This window comes from Macrotis lagotis, chromosome 1 (genome assembly GCF_037893015.1).
Source record: "Macrotis lagotis isolate mMagLag1 chromosome 1, bilby.v1.9.chrom.fasta, whole genome shotgun sequence".
Lineage (NCBI taxonomy): Eukaryota > Metazoa > Chordata > Mammalia > Peramelemorphia > Peramelidae > Macrotis > Macrotis lagotis.
In genome coordinates this window covers 22,080,453-22,103,864 of record NC_133658.1, presented here as the reverse complement: position 1 = coordinate 22,103,864, position 23,412 = coordinate 22,080,453, and the positions used below count along the sequence as shown (strand labels likewise).

General features: G+C 43.7%; 1 protein-coding gene across 4 annotated transcripts in view; it reads right to left on the bottom strand.

Annotated features, from left to right (window-relative positions):
• The window catches only part of EXOC6B (exocyst complex component 6B), a 525,494-nt gene that overhangs the window by 191,139 nt on the left and 310,943 nt on the right, over window positions 1–23,412 (bottom strand). For all 4 annotated transcript variants that reach the window (XM_074195695.1, XM_074195720.1, XM_074195705.1 and 1 more), the window contains exons 17-18: window positions 22,434–22,568; window positions 19,061–19,240 (exon numbers count right to left, since the gene is read on the bottom strand). In XM_074195695.1, coding sequence (XP_074051796.1) covers window positions 19,061–19,240; window positions 22,434–22,568 — 315 coding nt within the window. The remainder of the gene's footprint in view (window positions 1–19,060; window positions 19,241–22,433; window positions 22,569–23,412) is intronic.

Below are 23,412 nucleotides of genomic sequence, written 5' to 3'. Positions count from 1 at the left end.
GATTCCGATCTCTGACTACTAGTGTGAAGTTCACCTCTTGGCAGAAGGTGAGGTCAGCATTCCCAGCTGCTCCCATCAGATTGATGGCCAACTGGAAGGCTTCCACAGTTGGTCTGGACATTGAACCTGCTCAGTGTCTGGGAGCTATCAGGGGGCCAAGCATCACTGGGATCTGCTGTTAGGCATTACCACTGGTGACAAATGATTAAACATTAGCTAGTGCTCAAAGGACCTTCAACTATCATCTGCCTGCCTTCATTCACTTATTCATTTATTAAATGTTTATATAATATTCATGATACTGTAAAATCAAAATTGAAGAGAAGAGACCCTATGGATTCCCTATGGATTGGGACAGTCTTCCCAATGCTCCTCCCTGTGAATGTCCCCATACTGAATGTATCAATCAAATATAACAATTGAATCAATACAGGACCACCACCTCAGTGAGGACCACTCAAATGATATCACACTAGTAATTCATATTGGTAATATTATAGAAAAAATAACAAATTAAAATATATCCACCTAGATCAGAGTACATAGTTGAATGTGCAGTCTACTGAATGAGTTCATAAGGACATACCTATCTTAAACAGGCACTCTGCAGATGGACAATGAGCTGAATCCCAAATCAAAAAGTTAGAAGAAAATGGGATGGGCTCCATTCAAAGTTATGTAACCATTCCAACAATCCAAAATTGCTTCCTGAAACAAAACCCATTTTTAAAATATGAATTTTTTAATTTTTAAAAAATATTCCTGAATACCACAATCTCTGAAGACGTTAGTCCATGGTACAATACAAGGGACAAATAAGAGATATTCATTGTAAGGCTAAGAGTTGGGAATCAATCAAACACAGCTTTTCGGGCTATAATGCAGAATCCTTTCCAACATATCATGGTGGAAATAGGATATGTAAACAACCTGTTTAAACAGAGGTAGAACAACACATTTTAGTGTACCTCAAACTCTGGAATACCTAAACTTTTATAAAATGAATCTTTTTTTTTCATTCATTAGTATTATCTTTTTCTCAGGTAGGAGGATGCTAAGAGTGAAGGAGTGGGTTCAAGCTATTGGGAGCAAATCCACCCTATTTCCTCACCAATAATCAATAAAGACTAGATCAGACTGAATCAGACTGACATATTCAGGCTGCTCTTTTGTGGGTTAGGTTTCTCCCCCTCTGAGCTCCCTTTCGGAATAACATTCTTTCCATCGGGAAAGAAGAGATTTTCCATGAAATATAAAGCAGCTGCCATGCTTGAAAAAAAACTGAGTAATGGCAGCGTTTCTGGTCTTCTATTATTTTCAACTAGCTAGCACCATGGTTTAATAAAGAAATGACAATTCTCCTAGTGGAAACTTCCTCCAACTCTAACATCAAAACGGATTGCATTGATTACCTTCCTGAAGTTTATTTCATCACATGGTTTTAATAGAATATATTTTCATGAGAATTAAGTCCTGAAGAAATCAGGGAAATGGAGGTCTCCATAGAATTAAAGTTATTATGCAAAGGCTGCTGTCTTTTTTAAATGTCTCAACTCCCAATGACTGGCAAATAGACTGTTGACCTTCGATAAAATATACCCTGGCTTCTCTAAGAAGTAGTCATCAATAAATGCATATAATGGTAGGTTTGGTTGAGGTTAAGTAATTGCCTTTTGAATTTTCACCTGTTGCTTTCATAAACATGAGGCTGACCAAAAGGGGCCTAAAGGTGCTCATAAAGAACTAAAAACTTTCAACATCTTCACCTAAGTATGGCACAGGGAGTCAGCCACCCAACTTTGGAGAGCTTCCTCCTGACACTGCCAGAGTTCCCATGGAGCACTCTGGCTGCCCACTTGTCATCCCTGATTTTTACCATATGGACAGCCCATCTTCTCTTCCTATCATAATTATATATTGCGCCCTGCTCACACCCATCGCATGCCTCTCCGCTGCCCTTTGTGTGAAACTAATTTTCAATTCTTCTGTGGCAACCGTATTCCACATATTACTATCCTGGAAACCCTAGTAAAATATTAGTATTTTTTTATGGTTCTTTGCTTTCATGGAAAGCTTGAGGGGTAAATAAAAAAAAATAACTTTACAATTTCCCAAAAGCAGATCCAGACACTCTTCTATTTGTTCACCTCTGGCCTCAAATGCTTATCCACTTATCCCTTCTGTGGAAGATAAAGGTATTATGCATTTAGACAGGCAGGCTTTATAGGCTGTCCATCCAAATGCAAGTTGAAAACTGGGCAGTAGAAATTCTTCTTCTATTTGGTCTTTCAGATGAGCGTGGCCAGCCCAACTCCTCTGGGTAATGATGAATCCCTTCTGGGAGTTTAGGAGCTTGATGCACACAGCACAATATCATGTGCAAATTAATAGATTCAACCAGCTCCAAAAATGGAGCCTACTTCAAAATTCCTTTAACAGTTTAAAAAAAAAACCCCAAAACCCAACTTTGCCCAAAAGGTTAGCAGGAAAGTAAGAGCTATTCTCAAAATCTTCCACTAGTTACACGGACAAAAGGTCCGTATTTCAGAGAACAAATTTCTTGGGAATAGGGAAAGCTATCCATGGGATCCTGGGCTTTAGAAGATGAAATATATTGGACGGGGAAATTGGGCAGTCTGAACTTGGTGCTTTGCACTGCTATTTCTTAGTCATATGGGCAAGTCACATCAGCTTCCTCATCTGTAAAACTTCAGTTTCCTCATATGTAAAAAGGAGATAACACTGGCATTAAAGAGGTTACTCTATGTAATCTCCAAGTATTTGAGATATGTAAGTTTGTGTGTATAGAAGTATTAATTCATCAAGTACTGAAAAGATTTTTTTTTGCCCTGATGGAGTTTCATAATCCCATCTATCTCCCTACAACTACTGCAATGCAGCCTTTTTTTTCCATCTGGGATATTTGGCCCAATTAATATTTTCTCTGTGTGTCTCTGAACCTGTCACTGAACAAGAACATATCTTGAGTTGTGGCCAAATTCTGAGAGTGACAAAAGCTTAGAAACTTGGGAAATGGGAGGCTATTGCTACAACATTCATTGTACTGGAAGTTTCTGTTTGCGTTTGCAAAAGAAATCTGCAGCTGTCTAGCTTAGTGACTTCTGGAAAGATGGTTCAGGGCTTTTGGAGGAGATATGGTGTTAATCAGAATTCTTCTGCACATTCACAAGTTAAGGAGACTCTTAGGAGATTTAACAGTGCCAGGAGATGAAATAAGAGATAAGCATAGAATAATTGCAAGACTATTGTTCCACTTATATTTAAGCCTGAAGGGAAAATGGGATTTACCTCCTATTAGTGAGAGCTTGTGGAAGTTTCATACAGGAGCAGGAAACTGCAAATTTGTTTGGAATCCTTTACCTTTGGAGTTGCTAATTCTCATCTCAATTTCCAAGGTTTGTTTTTTGTTTGTTGGTTTGTTTTTAAAACTTCATCTATCTTTTTTTCATTGGAGCTTTGGCAGGATTAGGTTGTAATAAAGTTTTCAAGAGAGACTGTTTTTTTCTCTTTAATTTCTCTCATACTAAACCAAACATAAGCTTAGTGATAAATGAACAAATCACAACACAACAACAAATGGCAGATGACAAATTCCTGAGCTTCTGGTTGTGTTCCTTAGAAGATCAACTCAAGTTGTTCTCACGGAGGGAGGGAGGGAGGGAGGAAGGAAGGAGGGGAGTAAGCATTCACTCTGTGGAAGGCCCTTGGTCAAGTGTTTTACAATATTAATGGGGCTGATCCTTACAAACCCTGCAATCCCCTGCAGCAGGAGTGAGTTTGATACCCATTTACAGTGGAGGAAACAGACAAACAGGGCCGCTAAGTGGCTTCCTCAGGGTCCCACAGCCAGTGAGGGTCTGAGGCTAGGTCTGAACTCTGGGCCCAGTTCTATCCACTGAGCAACTCTAAGCACTTAAAGGGGCCTTTGAGCTCTTTCAAAATCAATCCTCTTTTTTTAAGGAGAAGGAAATGGAGACTCCAACAGGGGCAACAACTTACCTGAGGTTGCTCCTGGCAGGGGCCAGAGTCTTGCAACCACATCATTCCCAAAGTGTGACCCCTTACAAGGTTTTCCCTCTTTTATAAAACATGGCAAACATGGAGGGTAGCCTTTCTTAAAGGACAGCCAGAGGCCTGGTCATCTTCTCTACTTTCCACCCAAAACCTCGGGCCCCCACAGAATCTGCTGCAGTCACTCTATGTCTTCCTGATGCTCCAGGGAAATGGGGGAGAGGCATGAAGGAAAGCCAGCAAGGGGCTCTGTTGAACATGTCCAGGGCCCTGAAGCCAGCAAATGCCTTCCGACCCCAGGACAGGTCTGGGAAGTTGGTTGAGCACTTAAGTCCCTACTGTGTGCTGCCCCAAGCTAAACAACCTATCAAGACTCCCACATGTCTTCCTGACTAAATCCAGTTGAGTGGTTCAGATGCATTGTCTCTAGAACCACTCTCTGATGACCAATTTAGTTTAATTTCTAATTATCCAATACTGGAAGAAATGACTGCCAAGAACATATCATTAGCACAATTGTTAAATGTGTGGTGGGGTGCTGGGAAAGACCAGAAATTTGCAAAGATATCTGGGATTCCACCAGTTTCTGCATCCCTGGAGATCCACCAAAGTCCACTGAAGCCCCCAAAGGGGCCTGAGGGAGCAGAGAATTCAAACCACCTGGTTTCCACAGGTGTGGCTTCTTGGAGCACCACCCATTCAGATTTTGGGTGAAAGCAGTGAAAACAAGACAAATTTCCAGCAGTTACTATCTCTGGCAACTTTCAGCTACTGTAAGAGGGCAGAGTCTACTACCTCTCATGCCAGAATAAACCAGAAAGACGGACACAGCCGAAAAGGAAGATCAAGCCAAGCAGTGTTCATAGGGAACATAACAGGTGTGGCAGAAATGCCTGAGGATCAGGCCGGGGTTGGATCAAGGAGCCAGGGAACCAGTTGGTCCACAAGCACTAATTAGGTACTTCTGGGTGCCAGGCCCTGGACCAAGGGCTGGATGCCACAAAAGTCAATCAGCCTTCTGGGCTGAGCTCGGCTTGGCTCCGCAGGGAGCTGGGGTGGGGGGTGGATACGGTGGGGCCTTTCTGAATCATTCAGTCAGCCACAAACACGGCAGCAGGGCAAATCTGAATGGAAACCTCGCTTCTCCTGACCTCACCATAGACAGTGCACTCCTAATGATTTTTCATCAAGTTCAGTGAAACATAGAAAGCCTTCAGCTCCCAATCACCTGGGACAAGAGCAGAGGTGGAGTGTACCAAGAACCCCAAATGCCTAAGCAATGCTCAACAATCGCATCTGGAGGACGCTGTCTTCACATGGATTTTACCCTCAATGATGCTACTATGAAGGGTATGACTTGGTGGGGGTTGGGGAGAGGGTTAAAAAATGAGATGAATTCTCAGGGGAGGGGAGAGCAGGTGGGAGAGAGAGAAAATAAAATTGAATTTTAAAAAAATAAGCTAAAATTTATATCTAATAAGTAAACCAAAGGGTCAACTGGGTCAGTCATTGTCTAAGGAACAAAGAAAAAAATCAGAAGGTTGAAATCATATCCGTATTCACTAAAGAACAGTATTTCCTCCCATGGTTCGTGAGGTCCCATCCCAAAGAATCCCCTTCTGCTACTCTCTGGGGCCCTTCCTGCTCTGGACAAAGGAAAACTGTGACTTCTCTCTTCAGGAGCTGACTCAGGAATTCCATGGTAGGCACCAGGGTGGTCCAAGTTGTGTTGTATTTCCATTTTCCCTCCAGGGAAGCCAAGGCCTAAGAAGGACCAGGATTCCCCTACTTGGGGGAATTGCCCCCATCCCTCACTTCTCCACATCATCTGGTCTCAAGCTCTGAAGGAGCATCTAGCAGACCAGGGGGATTCTGGGGAGAGTAAGAGCTGGGCCTCTGGGCATCAAATCCAGTCCCTTCCTCTGAAGTTTCCCCAGTTCTTAGGCTAAAAGTGACCACACCACCAGCTGTGGCAGGCTCCAGGAAAAGGCAGGTAGAGTGTGCTCTTGGGAGCATGGCAAGTCTCCAGATGGGGACCCCAGGGGAGTTTCCACTGAAGTCCTAACCCTCCACCCCTTGTCATGTCTATCGCTCCATCAAGGACATTGTAGGGACCGAATTCAGGGGTTAACTCAGACTGGGTCTGGGTGACAGTGTACCAAGCCCAAGGCAACCAGATGGAGGTGACACAACTATTCATGAAAATGTCTTAGGTAGGTTGGGAGGGGCATTTAAAATTCAGAAGTGTATGGAGCACACTCAGAGGAGTTCACTAGACCAAAGTGGAGGTCTCAAGCACTGCTCCTGGCTTCCAGCAAGCTGACTGCACCAGGACAACTGGACCTGGCACCAAACAGCTCTCCATGGAGGCTTTGTCTTCTTTTTGCAAAAGGGCACTTCATTTAAAGATATGACACAAGAAGGTATTTCCTCTCCCATGTGGCAGTCCTCCTTTCAAGGAACTCCCTGAGCAGGCAGGAACTCCAGGGCTCACTGTCTCTCTTTGGCCACAGCAGAATGTGGCCACAGGCACAGGGCAGCAGATAAACAGTCCCATGAAGAACCCTGAGATCTGAGCCGGCTCCAGCTGCAATCTGAATGACCATCTGACAAAGACCACACAGGACTCCCTTTTCAAGGAACTCAAGCAGAACCCTGTGTGCCCGTGTGCTTGTGGTCCGCACCCGTGGAAAGGTGGCTTCCTCTTCCCAGGTCGCCGTCACCTCCTGACCCTGAGACCACCTTCCAGAAGAGTTATCGGACACAAGACAACCCAGGGGCAAAAGGAAACTGCCCAACAACAAACAAGCACCCAGCAGAAGAGGGGGAAACACCAGCCCAAACGTCCTTGCTTTGTTAGGCTGACCATCAGTCACTGGGGGCACTGGCCAAGCCTCCATCTTGGAGTGGCACAAAGTTAGTCCATGAACCCAGCAGGGGCCAAAGAGAACAAGCGATGCCCACAAGTCAAGGCCTTTTTTTAGAAGTACCCCGCCGTGCTGTCTCTTTGGCGAGCATGGCCGCAGAGCTCCCCCTCCCTGGGGGGGGGGGGCGGTCTACCTTCTGAGAAATGCCACCAGTCTTCAAGAAAGAGGTTCTGCCCTGGAGAGGCTACCTGGACCAGCCCTAGGCCGCCCTGCAGCCAGCTGATGGCAACAGCAAGGATGCCAGAGTATGCCTGGCTGGAGGAGAAAGGCCCCGGGCCCGAGGGCGCTCTGTCTGATTTCCTATAATGTGCTATTTGTTTGGAGACATGTGGGGCACTTACTAGACCGTTTTAAAATTGTGGCTGTAAACCACCATGAAAGTCCTGTGAGCAGGGGCGCGCGCCAGAGCGCTGTTCACTTAACCGTGAACTCCTCACCCGACATCATGTGCAAGAGATACACTGGGGGATCCTGGCCCCAATTTACGGGCCCAAATTTGCCATCTTGTCAAAGACATAAAAATGTACTTTATAAAGACCCAGCTGTAATTTTCCAAGCAGCAAATGTTTCCTTCCTTGGGAACATGAGAAAATAGCTTTTTTTTCCCCACCCCCAGACCTTCCCTCCCCTCAAATGAAATGGGAGAGCTGAAGCCAAGTGAGTTTGCAGGAAAAGACACATGTGCGCGCACACATACACACACACACACACACACACACACACACACACACGCACACACACAGACTCCCCCCCCACTCAGACACACACACACCACACATGCACACACAGACTCCCCCCATATACACAGACAGACACATACACATACACAGACAGACACACTACACCACACGCACACGCACACACAGACCCCCCACACTGAGATATATACATGCCACACTCAGACACACATACTACACATACACACAGAACCTCCACACTTACACTGACACAGACACACACACACACACTCTTCTCATGGTGCCCAGTGTCACAGGAGCAAATCCGTGCCCATCAAACAGAAGATAAAAGGAAGAACCCAGTGGAAAGGTGGCACATGAATCCTTCTTGGAAAGGCAAATAAAAAAAGTGGGAAGACTGCTTTCATCACTCATCCAAAGCATAAAAGAAACATCATTGCATGGAAACATCAGATTGTCCTAAATCGCAGTGCTTTTGATAAGAATTCACAAATAGTCCAAAATGAAAACTCTTGCTTCTTATGCTGTAACATCTAATTACAGAAGACAGCAGAGACAGAGGTAGAGAAAGGCCATAAAAATTCAACAAACTCCTCCAAACAAAAGCAATATATTTTAATACTTGATGGTTTCTGTGCAAATAAGGGCAATAATTTGGGATGGCAAAAGTGTTAGAAGTAAGAAATATGAAATGAAGGAAGTTAAAGATTTGCAGACTATTCAGATACTTCACACCTGTATTATGAATACTTTCTTCAAAAAGAGTCAGAAAGCATGAGAAACAGAAAGAGTCCAATAACATCACAAAAGAAGGCAACTGATTAGATTTAATAGAGGGAAAGCAAATGATGATTAATATGGAAGTCCTTTTTTGCACTTTTTAGAACAAAATATAAAATCATTACCAAATTAGAAGAAAAATTAGATATAGGATACAAATGAAAGAACTCCATTTTCTTGATCAAACAAGCTGTTGAAGCCAAAAATGGCAAATGGATAAATGATTAGATACTGACACATACTGCACCCATACTGCCATAGGTTTCCCTCCAATAAGGAGATTAAAAAAAAACAAAGCCTAAAACTGGATCAGACAGCAAACACCTGTTTCTGTGTCAAAAGTTTGAAAGAGGGCAGCCAAAGGTAACAATAGTTAAATCATACATCCATTTGTAATGGAATAATTTCTAATGGAAAAAAATGATGGATAATGATGAATGGCACTGTTCCACAAACATGAGAAAGAAAGGAGGGAAAATTAGTCCACATCCCTAATACTCAGATTCCCAATAGACAAAAAAAGGAAGTCTGGAGACATCAAACTAAAAAAAAAAGTCATCTAAAAAGATACAAAGACAAAAACAGGACAAAAAAATGTACTATGTCTTTAGATTTTTAAACTTTTTTCCTCCACCAATGACAGCTAAGCCACCACATTTTTACTCCGACACTACAATCCCTGAAGTACTACAGCAGAAAAAAATGACAAACAGGAAAATCAAAATGAGAAAGAGCAATCCACGACTCATTTATTCTGCCCTGTTGCTGATGCTTGTCCTTCATTCTTAAAGAAGACCACCACATCAGGGAGGTGATGCCAGGATATGTAACTGAACTGGATTTGAAGGAAGGGGGCTCTGCTGAGTCAACAACCTCACACTCTCCTCCAGAGCCATCTGGGTCCAATGGCCTGACTTGGATTAGGACGACTAGGGAGGGTCCTGGATGCAGCAGGAGACCGTGGCTCGTCAAGTGAGGTGTTGAGCTCTGGGCATCTCATTTCAAGAAGGCCAGTGAAACTGAATTATGGCCTGAGAAAGACAACTGGGACGGTCAGGAGTCTGAAAACATGCCACTTGAACAATGGCTGAAGGGAAAGAAGTCCTTGAGGCGACTCCCCACTCCTCACTCCCAAAGGCATGCAGGTTGTCTGCAGACACAAAAAGCTCTCCCTAAAGTCAGGGTGCCCAATAGGGCTAGATCATTCCACTACATCTCCCATCCAGCAAAGAACTCTCAATTCTCAGAACACCAATATACCTTTCCTTGAACAAATAGACATACTTTAGCCTGGGGTGGGGTGAGAGGGTCCATAAATTATCCTGCCTATTATGCGAATAAATGAACTAGACCAATACTCAGAAAGTCTGTCTTAGAAATCACAAAAATGATTGATTCTCAAGGTTTCTTAAAGAAGATGGGGGAAAACCACTTCATTTGTGGTTATTTCCCCGAAAAGGGAATCAGGAGAATATGCATAATGACTATGACATATACATACTATTTTGGGTATGGAAACACTAGAGAATAATCTATGCATGCATTAGAGTCATTCTCAATGAAAGTTTGAAAAGGACATACAGTCACACAATTGAAGGGGTTAGGGAACACAATATGAACTGGTTATCTTTGATCTGTTTTCCAGCAGGGTATCTACAAAGCTAGTCAAAAGTACTCCAAGACTCCTTGAAAAACATTAATGCTACTCCCAGGTGTGTGGTGGATCGCTCACTTTCTCTCCATCACCACCTTTGTGACCATCCACAATGGGGAAAATCACAGCCTGCCCCTCTCTCACTTCTGCTTTGCTCCTGTCCAGTGATGGGGTCCACCTGAAATCTGGGTTACCTCCTCTCAGTCTAGGCCATCCTACTAGCTATCCCACTCTCCACAACTTCTCTTCCAAACTTTTTCATCAGTCCAGAAACCTCCCATGGTTCCTTCTCTGTCCCCACCCTCTGAGATCCTTGCTCATATTTTACTGAAACAATCCCAACCACTCACCTTGAGTCCCTCAAGCCACCTAAAAACTGCAAAGACTTATAAATCCAAATCATCATTTTCTCCTGAGAGAAAAGAAAACTACAAGTGGATGGAAAATGTCTATTGTTTAGACAAAGCATGCTATGCAAATGGATGGACAATCAAAGAGCAGGTTGACTGTTACCTTTTCAGTTAAGAATGGGGCTGGACAAGGAGCTAGATGCAGAAATGAAAAAGGAGAGAAAAGTGGGGAATACGCATTTCTTATCACCTGCCATGGGCCAGGCCCTGTATAAAAACAAAGAAAGGCAAAAACATGAAGCCACCCTGGAAGAACCCATGGTCAGAGAGTAGAAGAACCTGTAAAGTCTCTGCAGATACTCACCATCTCCGTGAATTGGGCAAGGATTCTTCTCCCCACTGGGGCATTCTTGCCCTTCTCCCCCAAGAGCATAGCCCTCTGTCTGGGATTGAACACGTCCTTCTTGGTGGCTTGTTTGATAGATAAGTTGGACCCCACTGTGGACCGAATATTCTCACCCTCAAACTTCAGTCTTTTTCCTCCACTCCAGGCCTCACCAGCCAAAATTGGTGTTTCAACTTTAATAAGCCTGAGGACTTAATGACTAAGGGAGCAGCTGAGCATCCTGGCTTGTATCATTTAAATAGACACAGAAGTTGCTAACTGGGTCATAGCAGACTGAACAGCTGCAAAGGTTTCTTCATAGCTATTATATTAGGTTAAAAAAATAGAAATACTAAATAATTGCCGCAAACACAAACAAACCCCAAAGAAATACAAACTCCCTGATGGATTAACAATCATGAACTGAACCCTGGCCCCACGAGAAGGAGATCAATCTGGTGATTCCTCTGTTGCAACGTTGAGATTCATGAATCCTGCTACCAGCACTGAAGCCGTAAACACATGCAATAATACCCCAGATAGTCACTCTTCAGGTAGACAGATGAAGAGTGGCAGAATGAGAGTCTGGGTCCTGGGAAAGAGAATGAATAAGAAGGGGTGGGAGGGCGAAGTGGGGAGATGGGTCCGAGCAAGCCTGCCATAAAGTCCTCTCATCACCAGGAGTTATTGAGAGGCCTGGACATGACCTGGAGGCATCCTGGTAATTCCTAAAGGCTTCCCCTTGACAAAGGCCCAATCAAAGGGACTGGTTGCTCACTGTTGTTTTTTTGTTTGTTTGTTTGTTTGTTTTTTTGATAGGATCATCATGAACATGGAAACTTCCTAAGAGAATTCTACTGCTGACCCTTGGGTGTTTCAGATCAAAGACTTGAGGCTGGGCTGGGGACAGGAGTTTTCACTCCTGGTTCCCTCCTACATCATCCCTGGGCACTCTCTATCTTGAGCACATAACTGCATACACCTGGACAGAAAAAATTGCCAGAGGGATTTAAAAACTATTCCGTCATGAAAATGCTCTGAAGAGTCCATCCTTGCCGAACACATCATCATGTTCAGCCGTGGTGGGGGCAGAAGGACCAAGGTCAATGAAAAGTCTAGGGCAGAACTGGAAGGCAAACTGTCCTTGTTGGTCCTGTCCTAAGCTCTCAAATGCTAGCCCTGGTTTGGTAAACGAGTCACATAAAATACTGAAGAAAATAACTGCTTAAAAAGTAGAATTGGCTAAATGGAAAGAGAAGCACAGAAATTCACTAAAGTAAATAATTCCTTTAAAATTAGAATTGGGCAAGTGGAATCTACTGATGACTCAATGAGACATCAAGAAACAATAAAACACGTTTTAAAAAATGATCCAGAAAACTGAAGAGAGAATTTAAGAATGATTTAAGAATAAATGAACTACCTGAAAAAAAAGCAAAAAAAAAACAGTCATCATATTTCAAGAAATTATAAAGGAAAATTATTCCAATATCTTAGAACTAGAGGGCAAAATAGAAAACTTCTGAAAGAGATCTCAAAATGAAAATTCCCCAAAATATTACAGTCAAATTCCAGAGCACACGAGTCAAGGAGAAAATATTTCAAGCAACTGGAAAGAAACCATTCAAATGCAGAAGAGTCACAGTCAGAATCTCTTAAGATTTAGCAGCTATCATGTTAAAGGAATGGAGGTCTTGGAATGGTCTAGAAGGCAAAGGAGCTAGGATTATAATCAAGACAATCTACTGAAGAAAAGAGAAGAGTATAAACCTTTGGAGGGAAAAATGGACATTTACTGAAGTAGAGGATTTTTAAGCACTGTCACTGAAAAGACCAGAGTTGAATAAAAAAACTTCACATTCAAACACAAGACCCAAGAGAAACACAGAAAGGTAGACATGAAAGAGAAATCAAAAGGATCTTATGGTTAAGTTTATTAAATTCCTATATGGGAAGAGGATATAAGAGGATACCAGAACTTTATCATTATTAGGGAAGTTAGATGGAGTCTACATAATCAGAGGGCACAGGTTTGAATTGATTATGTTGGGAAGATAAAAAAAGGGAGTAGTAAGAAAAAGGAATATACTCTTACCTTATATTAAAGAGGTATGCAATGGGGAAGGGACTAAGAAAAAGAAGTCTGGGTGTGATAAAAGGGAGGGCAGGTTGAAGGAGACAATGGTCAGAAGGAAAACAGACTTTTGAGGAGGGGTAGGTTAAAAAAAGAAGAAAGAATAAGCTGAAGAAAACAGAATAAAGGGAAATACAAAGTTGGTAATCTTAACTGTGAAGATGAAGGGGATAAACTCACCTATGAAATGAAAATGGCTAACTAAAGAGATTAATGAGCAGTATCCAATAATATGTTGTTTACAGGAAATGCACTAGAGGTAGAAAAACACCTCAGCTAAAGAGTTGAAATAAGGGACTGGAGCAGAGTTTATTATGTTTCAACTGAAAAACAATAGATCCCAGGGTAAACTAATAATTTTGAGTTCTTAGTATTCAGCCTTGATAATTTATATGTAAATAACTGCTATCATTTGAAGATAGAAACAAAACAATGGTCTGACAAGGGAGGTCATGGTCAACTATCATGTGGTTTTTCCAGGTAAAGAGGCTGGAGCAAAGAGGTAGGGTTTAGTGACCTGCCCAGTCACCCATGCTAGGAACTGAAGCAAAGGGGCAGGGTTAGGTAGGTGACTTGCCCCCACCCAAGGTCACCCAAGTGAACGAGAAAGCTGGGAAACAGACCCAGGACTCTTGACTCCTGGTTTCATACTTGAGATAGCATTTCCTCTCTTTCAAATATTTTTTTAAGATAATTATCAAGTCTTACAGGGATACATTTTCAAAAACAGGCCCTGAAGTTGAGCATGCAAAATGGGTAATTGTGCATGCAATTGTAAATTACACAATGGGAGCCTGAAAAAATTCATGGACAATTATCCTCTGTGCTCCAAAGGGTAGGGGTAGAGGATAAGCATTTTTTAAATTTAAGTTTAACCTTAAACTTGTTGTGGACATTCTTACTAACTTTCATCAACTATCCATAGTTTTCTGGGTAACCAAGGATAATGAGAGATCTAATCAACAAAAACTTGGGGGGGGTGGGAATGGCTTTGGAAGCCAATCAGCTCTCTCCTTACATTTCACCACCATAAATCTATAACTAGTGGTAGCCTCATAATGCAATGGACTATGCTCTGGGCTCTCTGACCACTGCAAGGGCAGGGCTGTTCTAAGGATACTGAGAAGCTGGGTATCCCCTTATATAAAAATAAGATCTCTATGTCTATGATATCTCAACTGCCTCCAGATACCCATTTTCTACCACTCAAATCTCTTCTTCCAAAAAAATTCCAATTAATTTAACAATTGTTCATGCTGAAGTATAGGTGCACCATGTTTGAAGATACCTTTTCACTTTCTTTCCTGGAATCATATAATCTGAGTTGGAAGAGATCCCACAAGACCACTTTACTATATCCCAACACAAGACTTCAAAGGAAGACCTTCAGGGAGTGGGACTCTCTGGGAGAAGACTACCATATGCCTGCCTTAATGCAATCCCTCAAGCTTTGAATATTTCCATCTACCATTATTACTGGAGTATGAAATGAAAACTCAAGAGTTGCTTTACTTTACATCCAGCATTTGAGATGTGAATTTCCTCTGGTTGCTGTTTTCAATTCTTCTTTTAAGAACAAATCCTTCAGCCTTTATTGAGTGGCAGAAACGGACTGAGTGAGCCTCAAAGGAGGGGAGGTTAGAGTAATGATGACAGAGGAAGAACCTGGAAGAGGCAATAGGGAGTAAGGGGTATTCCAACTCCCTCAACTTAGTGAGTGAAGGGGGATGAATAAAAGTGCAGTCATTACTGGAAAGAGGGAACAGAGAGGCTGAGCTATCAAGAGGAATCTGGGTCTCAATTAGAACCAGAAGATAGAAAGAGCAAGGAAGAAAAAGCAAGTTTGTTATTTATACAGCAGGAGTAAGGAATAGGGGGGTGGGTGTCTGTGTGTATGTATCTGCATGTGTATGTGTGTCTGTGTAATGGGATTTGAGCAACAACAGAAAAGGGTTCAGTGTCACTGGGATGGGGAGGATATAGAGAAGGGGTGGGAGTGTCAGTACTAACCTCTGAGGAATAATGAATAATTTTGGATAATTTTAATTGCTGAAAGGATTTGTCCTCAGAATGGAGCCCTCTCAAGTGCTTAGGCAGTTCAGGCAAGGAAACAAATTCTTGGAGCTAAAGGAATGGTTACTCTCCTTCCCCCAAGGTAGGAGACCAAGTTCCAGACTTGATGGGATGGCCTTTCTCTTCTTCCCTAGTGTTGGATGGAATGCTGTTTCTCTCTTTAAGTTAAGAAGAGGGAGGCCTGACCCAATGCAATGGCATCCTTTCCCCTTACCTCAAAGGTAGGAGACTGATGTGAGATAAAATGGCATTTCTTCTCTTTCCAAGGGAGATTCAGACTAAGTAGGAGACCCAGAAGAAGGAAATGAGAGGATAAAAGGGAATAAGTGTAAAGAACATAGAGACAGGAGCTCAGGAGAGACATGAGAGCAATCAATCGTCTTCCTCTCTTACCTCTCCCTGCCCAGGTTTGCTGGTTTTACTTTAAGAGGCTCTCCTGGTTTAGGAGGTTTAGGGTCACCTAAGCAGAAAACAAACATGAGGTGCATCTCTTGAAGGTCCCTTTGATGTGATGAGTATCTCTGAGGTTGGGGAGCTTCCCTCGTTAAAAAAAATTAGGACACCTCTGTGGAAGCTCCCTCCCAAGCACTGGTCCAGTGAACCTCCTCGAACTAGTTACTGAATGAGTGTCCAACCTAAATTAACAGGGGACTAGCTTGAATATGGCCTGACTGAAAATGATCAATCCAAAAGAAAGTTTCCTTACCATTTAACTTTCAACACACTTCTTTCTACCTATACAATAGCCAAGATAGGACAGAGTGCCAAGCCTGGAGTCAGGAAGACCTGAGTTCAAATTTGACATCAGACACTGACAGATCACCTCATGTCTACAAAATGGGGATAACAAGGACCTGTTCCCCAGGGTTATCATAAGGATCAAAAAAGCAATCACTGAAAAGTTCTTAGCTTGGGGTTGGCACCCAGCACCTAGAAAGCACTAGATAAATGATAGCTACTATGATTATAAGAAATTCCCAGCCCAAAATAGTTCCAAAAATCTCAATGCAGAAAGTCTCTCCTCCATGAAATCACTAAGGACCACAAAGTACTTTCCAAGGAAGGATCGACCAGTGTGCCCAGCTCTTCCCTCCTTTCATTCAGGACCTTGATAAAGAAGAGATGAACTGAAAGCCCAGCAAGAGGGATTTTGAAGGGGGAGGCATCAGAAAACTTGCCTGACAATACAGGCTTCCGAAGAAGGACAATGTTTTGTCAAGAGTCAGATGGGAAAAGAAACCCCAATTCCTAGGAAAAGATGCTGGGAAGAAAAGACATTCTGAAGAACTTAAAAGCCCCTAGCTGGGGAGGCTAGGTGGCACAGTGGATAGAGCACCAACCTTGGAGTCAGGAGTACCCGTGTTCAAATCGGGCCTCAGACACTTAGTAATAATGACCTAGCTGTGTGGCCTTGGGCCAGCCACTTCACCCCATTTGCCTTGCAAAACAAACAAACAAACAAACAAACAAACAATAACAACAAAAGTCCCTAGCCTTGGCCATCCTTCCAGCTCCTCTGACCCACACATTTAATGTAACTTAGTTGAAGACCCTGGCTAGAGGGGCATTAAACAATTCCCGGGAGACAGACTCTTCTAGGACAATCTGTACAGGAAGGAAGGTTCAGAGTCCAAGGAAGCACCTTGCCAAAGAATCAGAGAATTCTTTCAGGGTGAAGAGGGGTCTCAGGGGTCCCCGAGTCCAGACTCACCCTTTTCCCTTGGCTATGGCGCTATCAGTAGGGTACCCAATTATGTCCTCCCAAATAAGTATTTCATTTCATTCCAGCCGAACAACAGCATGTCTTTGGTTGAATAAGCAGCTCACTGAACCCTCTGTCTACCAAGAGCTTTGCCCTTTGAAATCAGAATAAATTCCCCCAAGAGGTAAAGCAGAGAAGGAAGGAGAGGCTTGACATTGAATCAGACCAACTAGCCATTGTGTTTTGGTTTGTGAGAATGTAAGAGTTACCATTTGAGAGGATGGGGACGGGTATTTTCTTCTTCACTAGATTATTTCTAGAGGTCAGGTCTTGTCAGGAGGTGTATTATCCTGATTTCCTTTAATTTTGTAGGCCTGTGGTTGAGAGAGGAGATCATCCAAGGCTCTGGATGGCGTTTCCCCTAGGGGATTCCTATTCTAGACTCAGAGTCCAAGTTCATCCTGGGGCAGTCGAAACCCAAAGAGGGACAATTAGACACTCAGTGCACTTTCTGGCTCATTAATTATACTCACATCTCAGGAAAGAACCCAAGGGGAAAATATTAAACTCAGTTTAGTACAGAAGAACTATCATGGGCTCTAGATGCAAAGGGTTTCAAACCCCTTCATCTGGAAAATGAAGAAACTGGACTAAATGATCTTAGAGGATCCTTCTACTCTACATCTATTTAAAACCTTTGGAGTGCCACATACATGCTACCTATTATAATCATTCCTTCCAGCCCAAACTGCCAGACCTTCAGATTCAGCTTAGTCATTGGTCCTGGGTAGACCAGTCAAGCAGATGAGGCCAGATGGGGGTAAAAAGACATTGCCCCAATTCAAACTGCTTGCAAAGATGAGAAATCACCACTCACAAAAGCTAAGCAGCAATGATGGTGAAGCTGCAAGGTTGGCTGCCCTCTGGGGGTCAACAATTCTGGATCCTGGAGCATCAGAGACTTCTGGCACAAGCCCCTCTGCCTCAAGGGCTGTACCAAGAATACTGGCCAGGAGAGTCAGAATAAAGGAAGCAGCAAAGTGCACATTGGAGTCAGGGGGCCTAAGAGTCTTGAGTCCTTCACAGCAAGAGAGGAAGAGTCACTGACCCACAGTCACCAGAGGAGGATCCTGAATTCAGAGACAGGGACCCTCCTCCTTTATGAGTTTAAAGAGAGAATAAGGAACATGGTTTTGCCCCAGACACTCCAGGGCAGAGGTGTCAACATGTGGCTTTATGACCTTCAGAATATATAATAACTGAGAAAAATGTAACAAAACAGATATAAGGACAAGTAAACATAGATAATATTACGATTAAAGACTAAGTCAATGTGTAGTCTGTAGGGATTCTTAGGAAGGAATTAGTGGCCCTTATTTCCACTGTGCTCATGAAGCATCCCTAGATGGATGGATAGAAAGCAAAGGAGTCAGCAATAAAGAACTAGAGAAAGGTATAATAGGGGTGGCTGTTTAGTTGTTTTAGCAGTGTCTGACTCTTTGGGACAGCATTTGGGGTTTTCAAGGCAAAGATCCTGGAGTTGTTTCTCATTTCCATCCTGAGCCCATTTTTACAGAGGAGGAAAAAACCAAGGGAAACAGAGGTGAGTGACTTGCCCAGGGTCACACAGCTAGGAAATGTCTGAGGCCACATTTGAGCTCAGATCTTCCTGATTCCAAGCACAATGCCATCTGGCTGCCCTGCAACAGTGGCAGGGCACCAGAAAGAACAGGGTCCTCTTGTTAGGGATTGGCAAAGCAAGGAGAGAGTAGAAATTCCAGGCAAGGGGAAAAGGGGAACTGGAGTTGGAGCCAAGGTAGGATCTCTCAACAGCCAGCCCCAGTCCAGATCCTCCAATGCAGCGTCTTGAGACAAGGCTGCAGCATCACTTTTCATGAGCCGAGTCTCTCATTCTCTGGCTGGATGACATCTGAAGGTGAGTAGCCTGGAAGCTCGGGGCCACCAGAGTCGGGAATATGAACTAACAGTGGGTCTGCTGACTGCTGCTACCAAGAGTTCACATTAGATCTGCAGTTATTTATACTGCCCACCTCTACAACAGGGGGGCTTGGGTGGAAAGGGCAGAGGACAGAAGACTGGGTCATCTCTCTCCTCCGCTGCTGCTAGAAGGCCCAGAACTCCTGCCCAGGTCCACTCAACTGCCCTCCCCTGGATAGCCTTTCAAGACCAGACTCTTTCAAAGAGATTAAGGATGGTTCCCCTGAACTGCTTTCAAGGGATAGCTTACAGGTTAGAAAAAGGAAAATAGGGAAATGATTCTTTTTCCATCAAAGGGAGCATAGAGCAGGAGCAACAGTGACTTACAGGAAGGTGGGTGAAGACAGCAAAGGTGCTCCGAAGAAAGGCAATGAGATCCATCAGATAATCACTGGCTCTGCTGTTCGAATCCCCAGCCATCCAGTCATAGTCAGCCAGTTGCAAAAACTGGTCAATCTTCTGGTTCAGGTTGGTATAAATCTCTTCCTCTGCAGCATGGCGGGCATCCTGTCAAAGGAGACAGAGTCTGAAATGCTGTGCCAGCCTCAGGGCCCAGACAAGTTAGGCAGGCATTAGGGCTGGCATCCCCGGACCCTTCTGTCCCACTGATGTGACCGTGGGGTTAAGAGGCCAATGAGGGTGGCCATTTACTCTTCATTCTTGTCCTTGCATACCTGGGAGACATGTGCCACACACTATGGCTTCCCACGATTCCTTACTAGTAGCAGCCCTGGTTCTCATCCTCAAAAGGCTGGAAAGCTCTTGGGAGCAAGAGGCAAAGAGTTCTAACTGGGTTTGTATGCACATAGAAGAAACGAAAAGCACTCTTACAAGACCACCCCCAGGAAGCCCTTTGGATCCCCTGCCCCCTCCTCATCCAGCAAAAGGCTTCCATCTGCAAGGGAAGGCTTTTGGGAAACAGTAGCTTAGGAAAATACACAACATGCAGCCATTGTAATTGCTGTGTTTATACTGAGAGCCGAATTAGCTGGTTTGCAAGAGTCCTGGAAAAAACAGCCTTTCAAAGTGCTTTAGAGTATTCAGTGTTTCCAATAAGCCCTGTCAGCACAACCTTTAGTGGTCTGCAGAACTTCCCCTCTGCTAAGTAGGCACCTGGCATTGGGGCACCTCCAGCAGCTCCCTACCCATGTGGAAAAATCACTCTTTTGGAGCTGGAATACGAGAGCAGCAATCGAAGCCACACGCCACCCTCTAATATGGCAGCTAGCTGGCCAGGGAGGCCGTATGGTTAACTCAAGTCAGGGGAATGCCAGAAAACAAAAGGCTTCCTCTAAACAACCACTAGTGCTGGATGCTTTCAGGTCTTCAGAATGGACAGATGATCATACTCTCCAGAAGCTTCCATTTTATTTTATTGGGGGAGACACCACACCTATACACATGTACGTATACGTATGGGGATTAGTAGATGGAACATAATACGAGATGGACAGGTGGGCAGGCAGGTGGCTGGCTTGAGCCGCCTCTTGAACCAAGAGGGGAGTGTCTCCCAGGCGTGAAACTGTGAAAAAGATATGAACAGGGAAATGGAGTGTTGGGTCTGAGTAACAAGAGAAGAGACTGGCTGCTCTGTGGGATGGGGGAAGAGGCTAGAACACCCCCCCCACCCCGTCCTGAATCTCCAGACTGTCTGACTACTCCTTAGCTCCTTGGTTGGACCTTCATCCAGTTTATGACTCTTCACATGGGTGTCCCCCAAAGTTCTGTCTTGGGACCTCTCTCCCTATACTATTTGCTTAATTGACTCCCAGGTCCCCATGGATTCAATATAATCATTGTCATTGATTCTCAAATCTCTCTGTCCAGCCCTAACCTCTCAGCTAATATCTGGGATCATATCTTCAACTGTCTAATGGACATCTTGAACTGGACATATCCAAAGCTAAACTCAAAAATTATCTTTGCCCCTTTCCTCTTGGTAGCTGCCCTATTATTATGAGAGGTACCACCGTCCTCTCTCAACCATCCAGACTCACAACCTAGGTGTCATCTGCTCGAGCAGACTGTTGTCAAGTGTCATTGAGTCTCCCTCTGAAACATCATTCAGATATATCCCCCCGTTCCCCCCTGGCATGACCATCTCCTCCCCTTGATAATGGATCATGACAGTGACCTCCTCTTAGGTCTTCCTGCCCTGACTGTAACCTACTCCAGGTTAGTGAGACCAGAATCTTGATTCTGCTGTCAAGGCCCAGGTCTGACCACCTCCCTCCTTGACCCAGTCGATTCCAGGGGCTCCCTGTTGCCTCCAGGATCAAGTACAACATGAGCTTATTAGCACTCAAAGCCCTTCCTAACCTATCCCTGCCTCCCTTTCCAGGCTTCTCCACTCTCCTCCTCAGCACCTGTTCTGATAGCCACTGACCCCGAGCTCTGTTCTTCCTTGGAGAAGCCACTCCATCTCTAGACTCAGAGTCTGTCCCCGGCTGTTCCCCTGCCCCATATGCCTTGCCCTCTCATTTCTGGCTTCACCTGGCTTCATTCCACCACCTCCCCAGGAAGACTTTCCTGATGCCCGCTGCCCCTGCTCATAGCTTATCTGTATACAGCTCCTCCGACTGCATGCCTTCTGATTCTTTGTTTACTCCACACTCAGGCCAGAGGCTGGCTCACAGTAGGCACTTACTAAATGTTCACCCAAATCACTATGGAAGAAATCTCATTCTTATCCACAAAGCAGAAGTCAAAGTAAACCATTTATATCATTCTGCAATAACTTCATGATTGCCCTTTGCAGAGTCCTGGCAGAAGACCCTCATTCAGAAGAGTCAGAACCAAGACTGAGAACTCAAAAGCAGCGGCTTTAGAACAGAAGAGTCATGAGGGAAAGAGCCAGGATGAATACTCTCATAATTCCAAATCAACTTCGTTTTTTCAAAATCCTATTCCACAGCTCTGAAAATGTCAACCCATCCCAGGAAAGCTGCTATCTCTCTCTCATCACATTAGGAATATTTCACAATACTTGCTGCTGTTCTTCTATTTTAACCTCAATTTAATCTTCCCATCAAAAACTATCCTGTAATCTTGTCTTGAAATAAGTTTTTGTTGATGTAGCCTGTTTTTTAATACAGTTTTCCCCATCATCCTTCCTTTCCCTTTTTTATAGAATAGCATTTTTTAAAAAGATAAGCAAGAAAGAGCAAAAAAGTCAACACAACTGATGAACATGATGAAAAAGTCTAAAAATACAATAATGGTGGAATTGTGAACTGCTCCAACCATTCTAGAAAACAATGTGGAACTATTCAAAGGCTACAAAACTGTGCATATCCTTTGATCTAGCAATACTGGATTATTAGGTCTGTATTCCCAAAGAAAATTTAAACCGGGGAAAAATATACAAATATACATTAAAATATTTAGAGTAGCTCTTTCTTTGGTGGCAAAAAATTTGAAATTGAGGAGATGTCTATCCATTTGGTAATGGATGAATAGGTTGTATATATGAATGTGATGAAATATATTGTGCTATAAGAGATGATGAAGGGAATAGTTTCAGAAAAACCTCAGAAGACCTGGATGAACTGATACAAAGTGAAGTGGGCACCAGACTCTTGACTCAAAATGAACTATTTTGTTAAGGGAGCAGAAACTATGAAAAGGGAAGAACAAAAGTTTCCAGAGAACAACTCAGGGATGATCCATTCTGGGAGAGTGCCATAAGCAGAGTCCTCACCTTGAATGTGGTGGTCCCATAGAGCTTGGTGGTATGGACTGTCTCAGGGAGCACACTGGTGATGTTGGTGATGAACTCCTCCAGATACTTGCAGGATTTCTCCAAGTGGGTTGTGTTGATGATAATCTGTACAAGCTACAAAGCAAAAAAAGGTATATGGGTGCCCTGACCATGTTAGGGGAGCTTCTGACCCCAGAGAACATGCAAGGGAATGATGGGCTGCACACTCTGGTTGGTGCACCATGAGAGAGGAGGTCATGAAAGCGGGGGGGGGGCAGAAAGACGGCTAAGAAAGACAGCTGGGTTTGTAATATACATGTGGACACACACATATATGCACAGGCACACACATGCATGCACACACACACACACACACACACACACGCACTAAGAAATCATCTATCCACCCTGCCCTCCTCCCCAAGGTTCCCAGCTCTTTGGATATGATTATAGAAAGGGACAGGTGAGCTGAAATGAAATGTTAGTATGTTAAACTAAGTACAATGGTTTGTTTACACTCTATTATCCCTTTAGGAAGCATGATGAATCAGAACAGCAGTTGGAGAGGTAAGATGGAAATTAGCAGGACCCCAGTGGCCCCAAGGACCTGGGCTGGAGGACATAGGGGTCTCTCCTTCTCCAGGACTCTACTGCAGCTGTGAAGTCTTGTAAGGAGTGCAGAGATGGGCAGGTGTAGGGCATCCAGCTAAGCCATCCACTCAGATGAGATGCCATGCCCATGCAGAGTAGCATGAGGTGGTCCCAAGAAGGAAGGACCACATAAGTTTCCTCTGTATATGTCTCACTGTTAGCTCTAAGTGTCTGTGTCCACTCTTGCAAAAAGCACTCCTGGTTTCAGAGGGGAAAAAAATGTTCTTATTATGCTATCTTAGTAAATATCTGTTTCAAGATAAAATGACTACAAGAAGACACATCAAAATCTATAAAGCCGTCTATCTATCTATCTATCTATCTATCT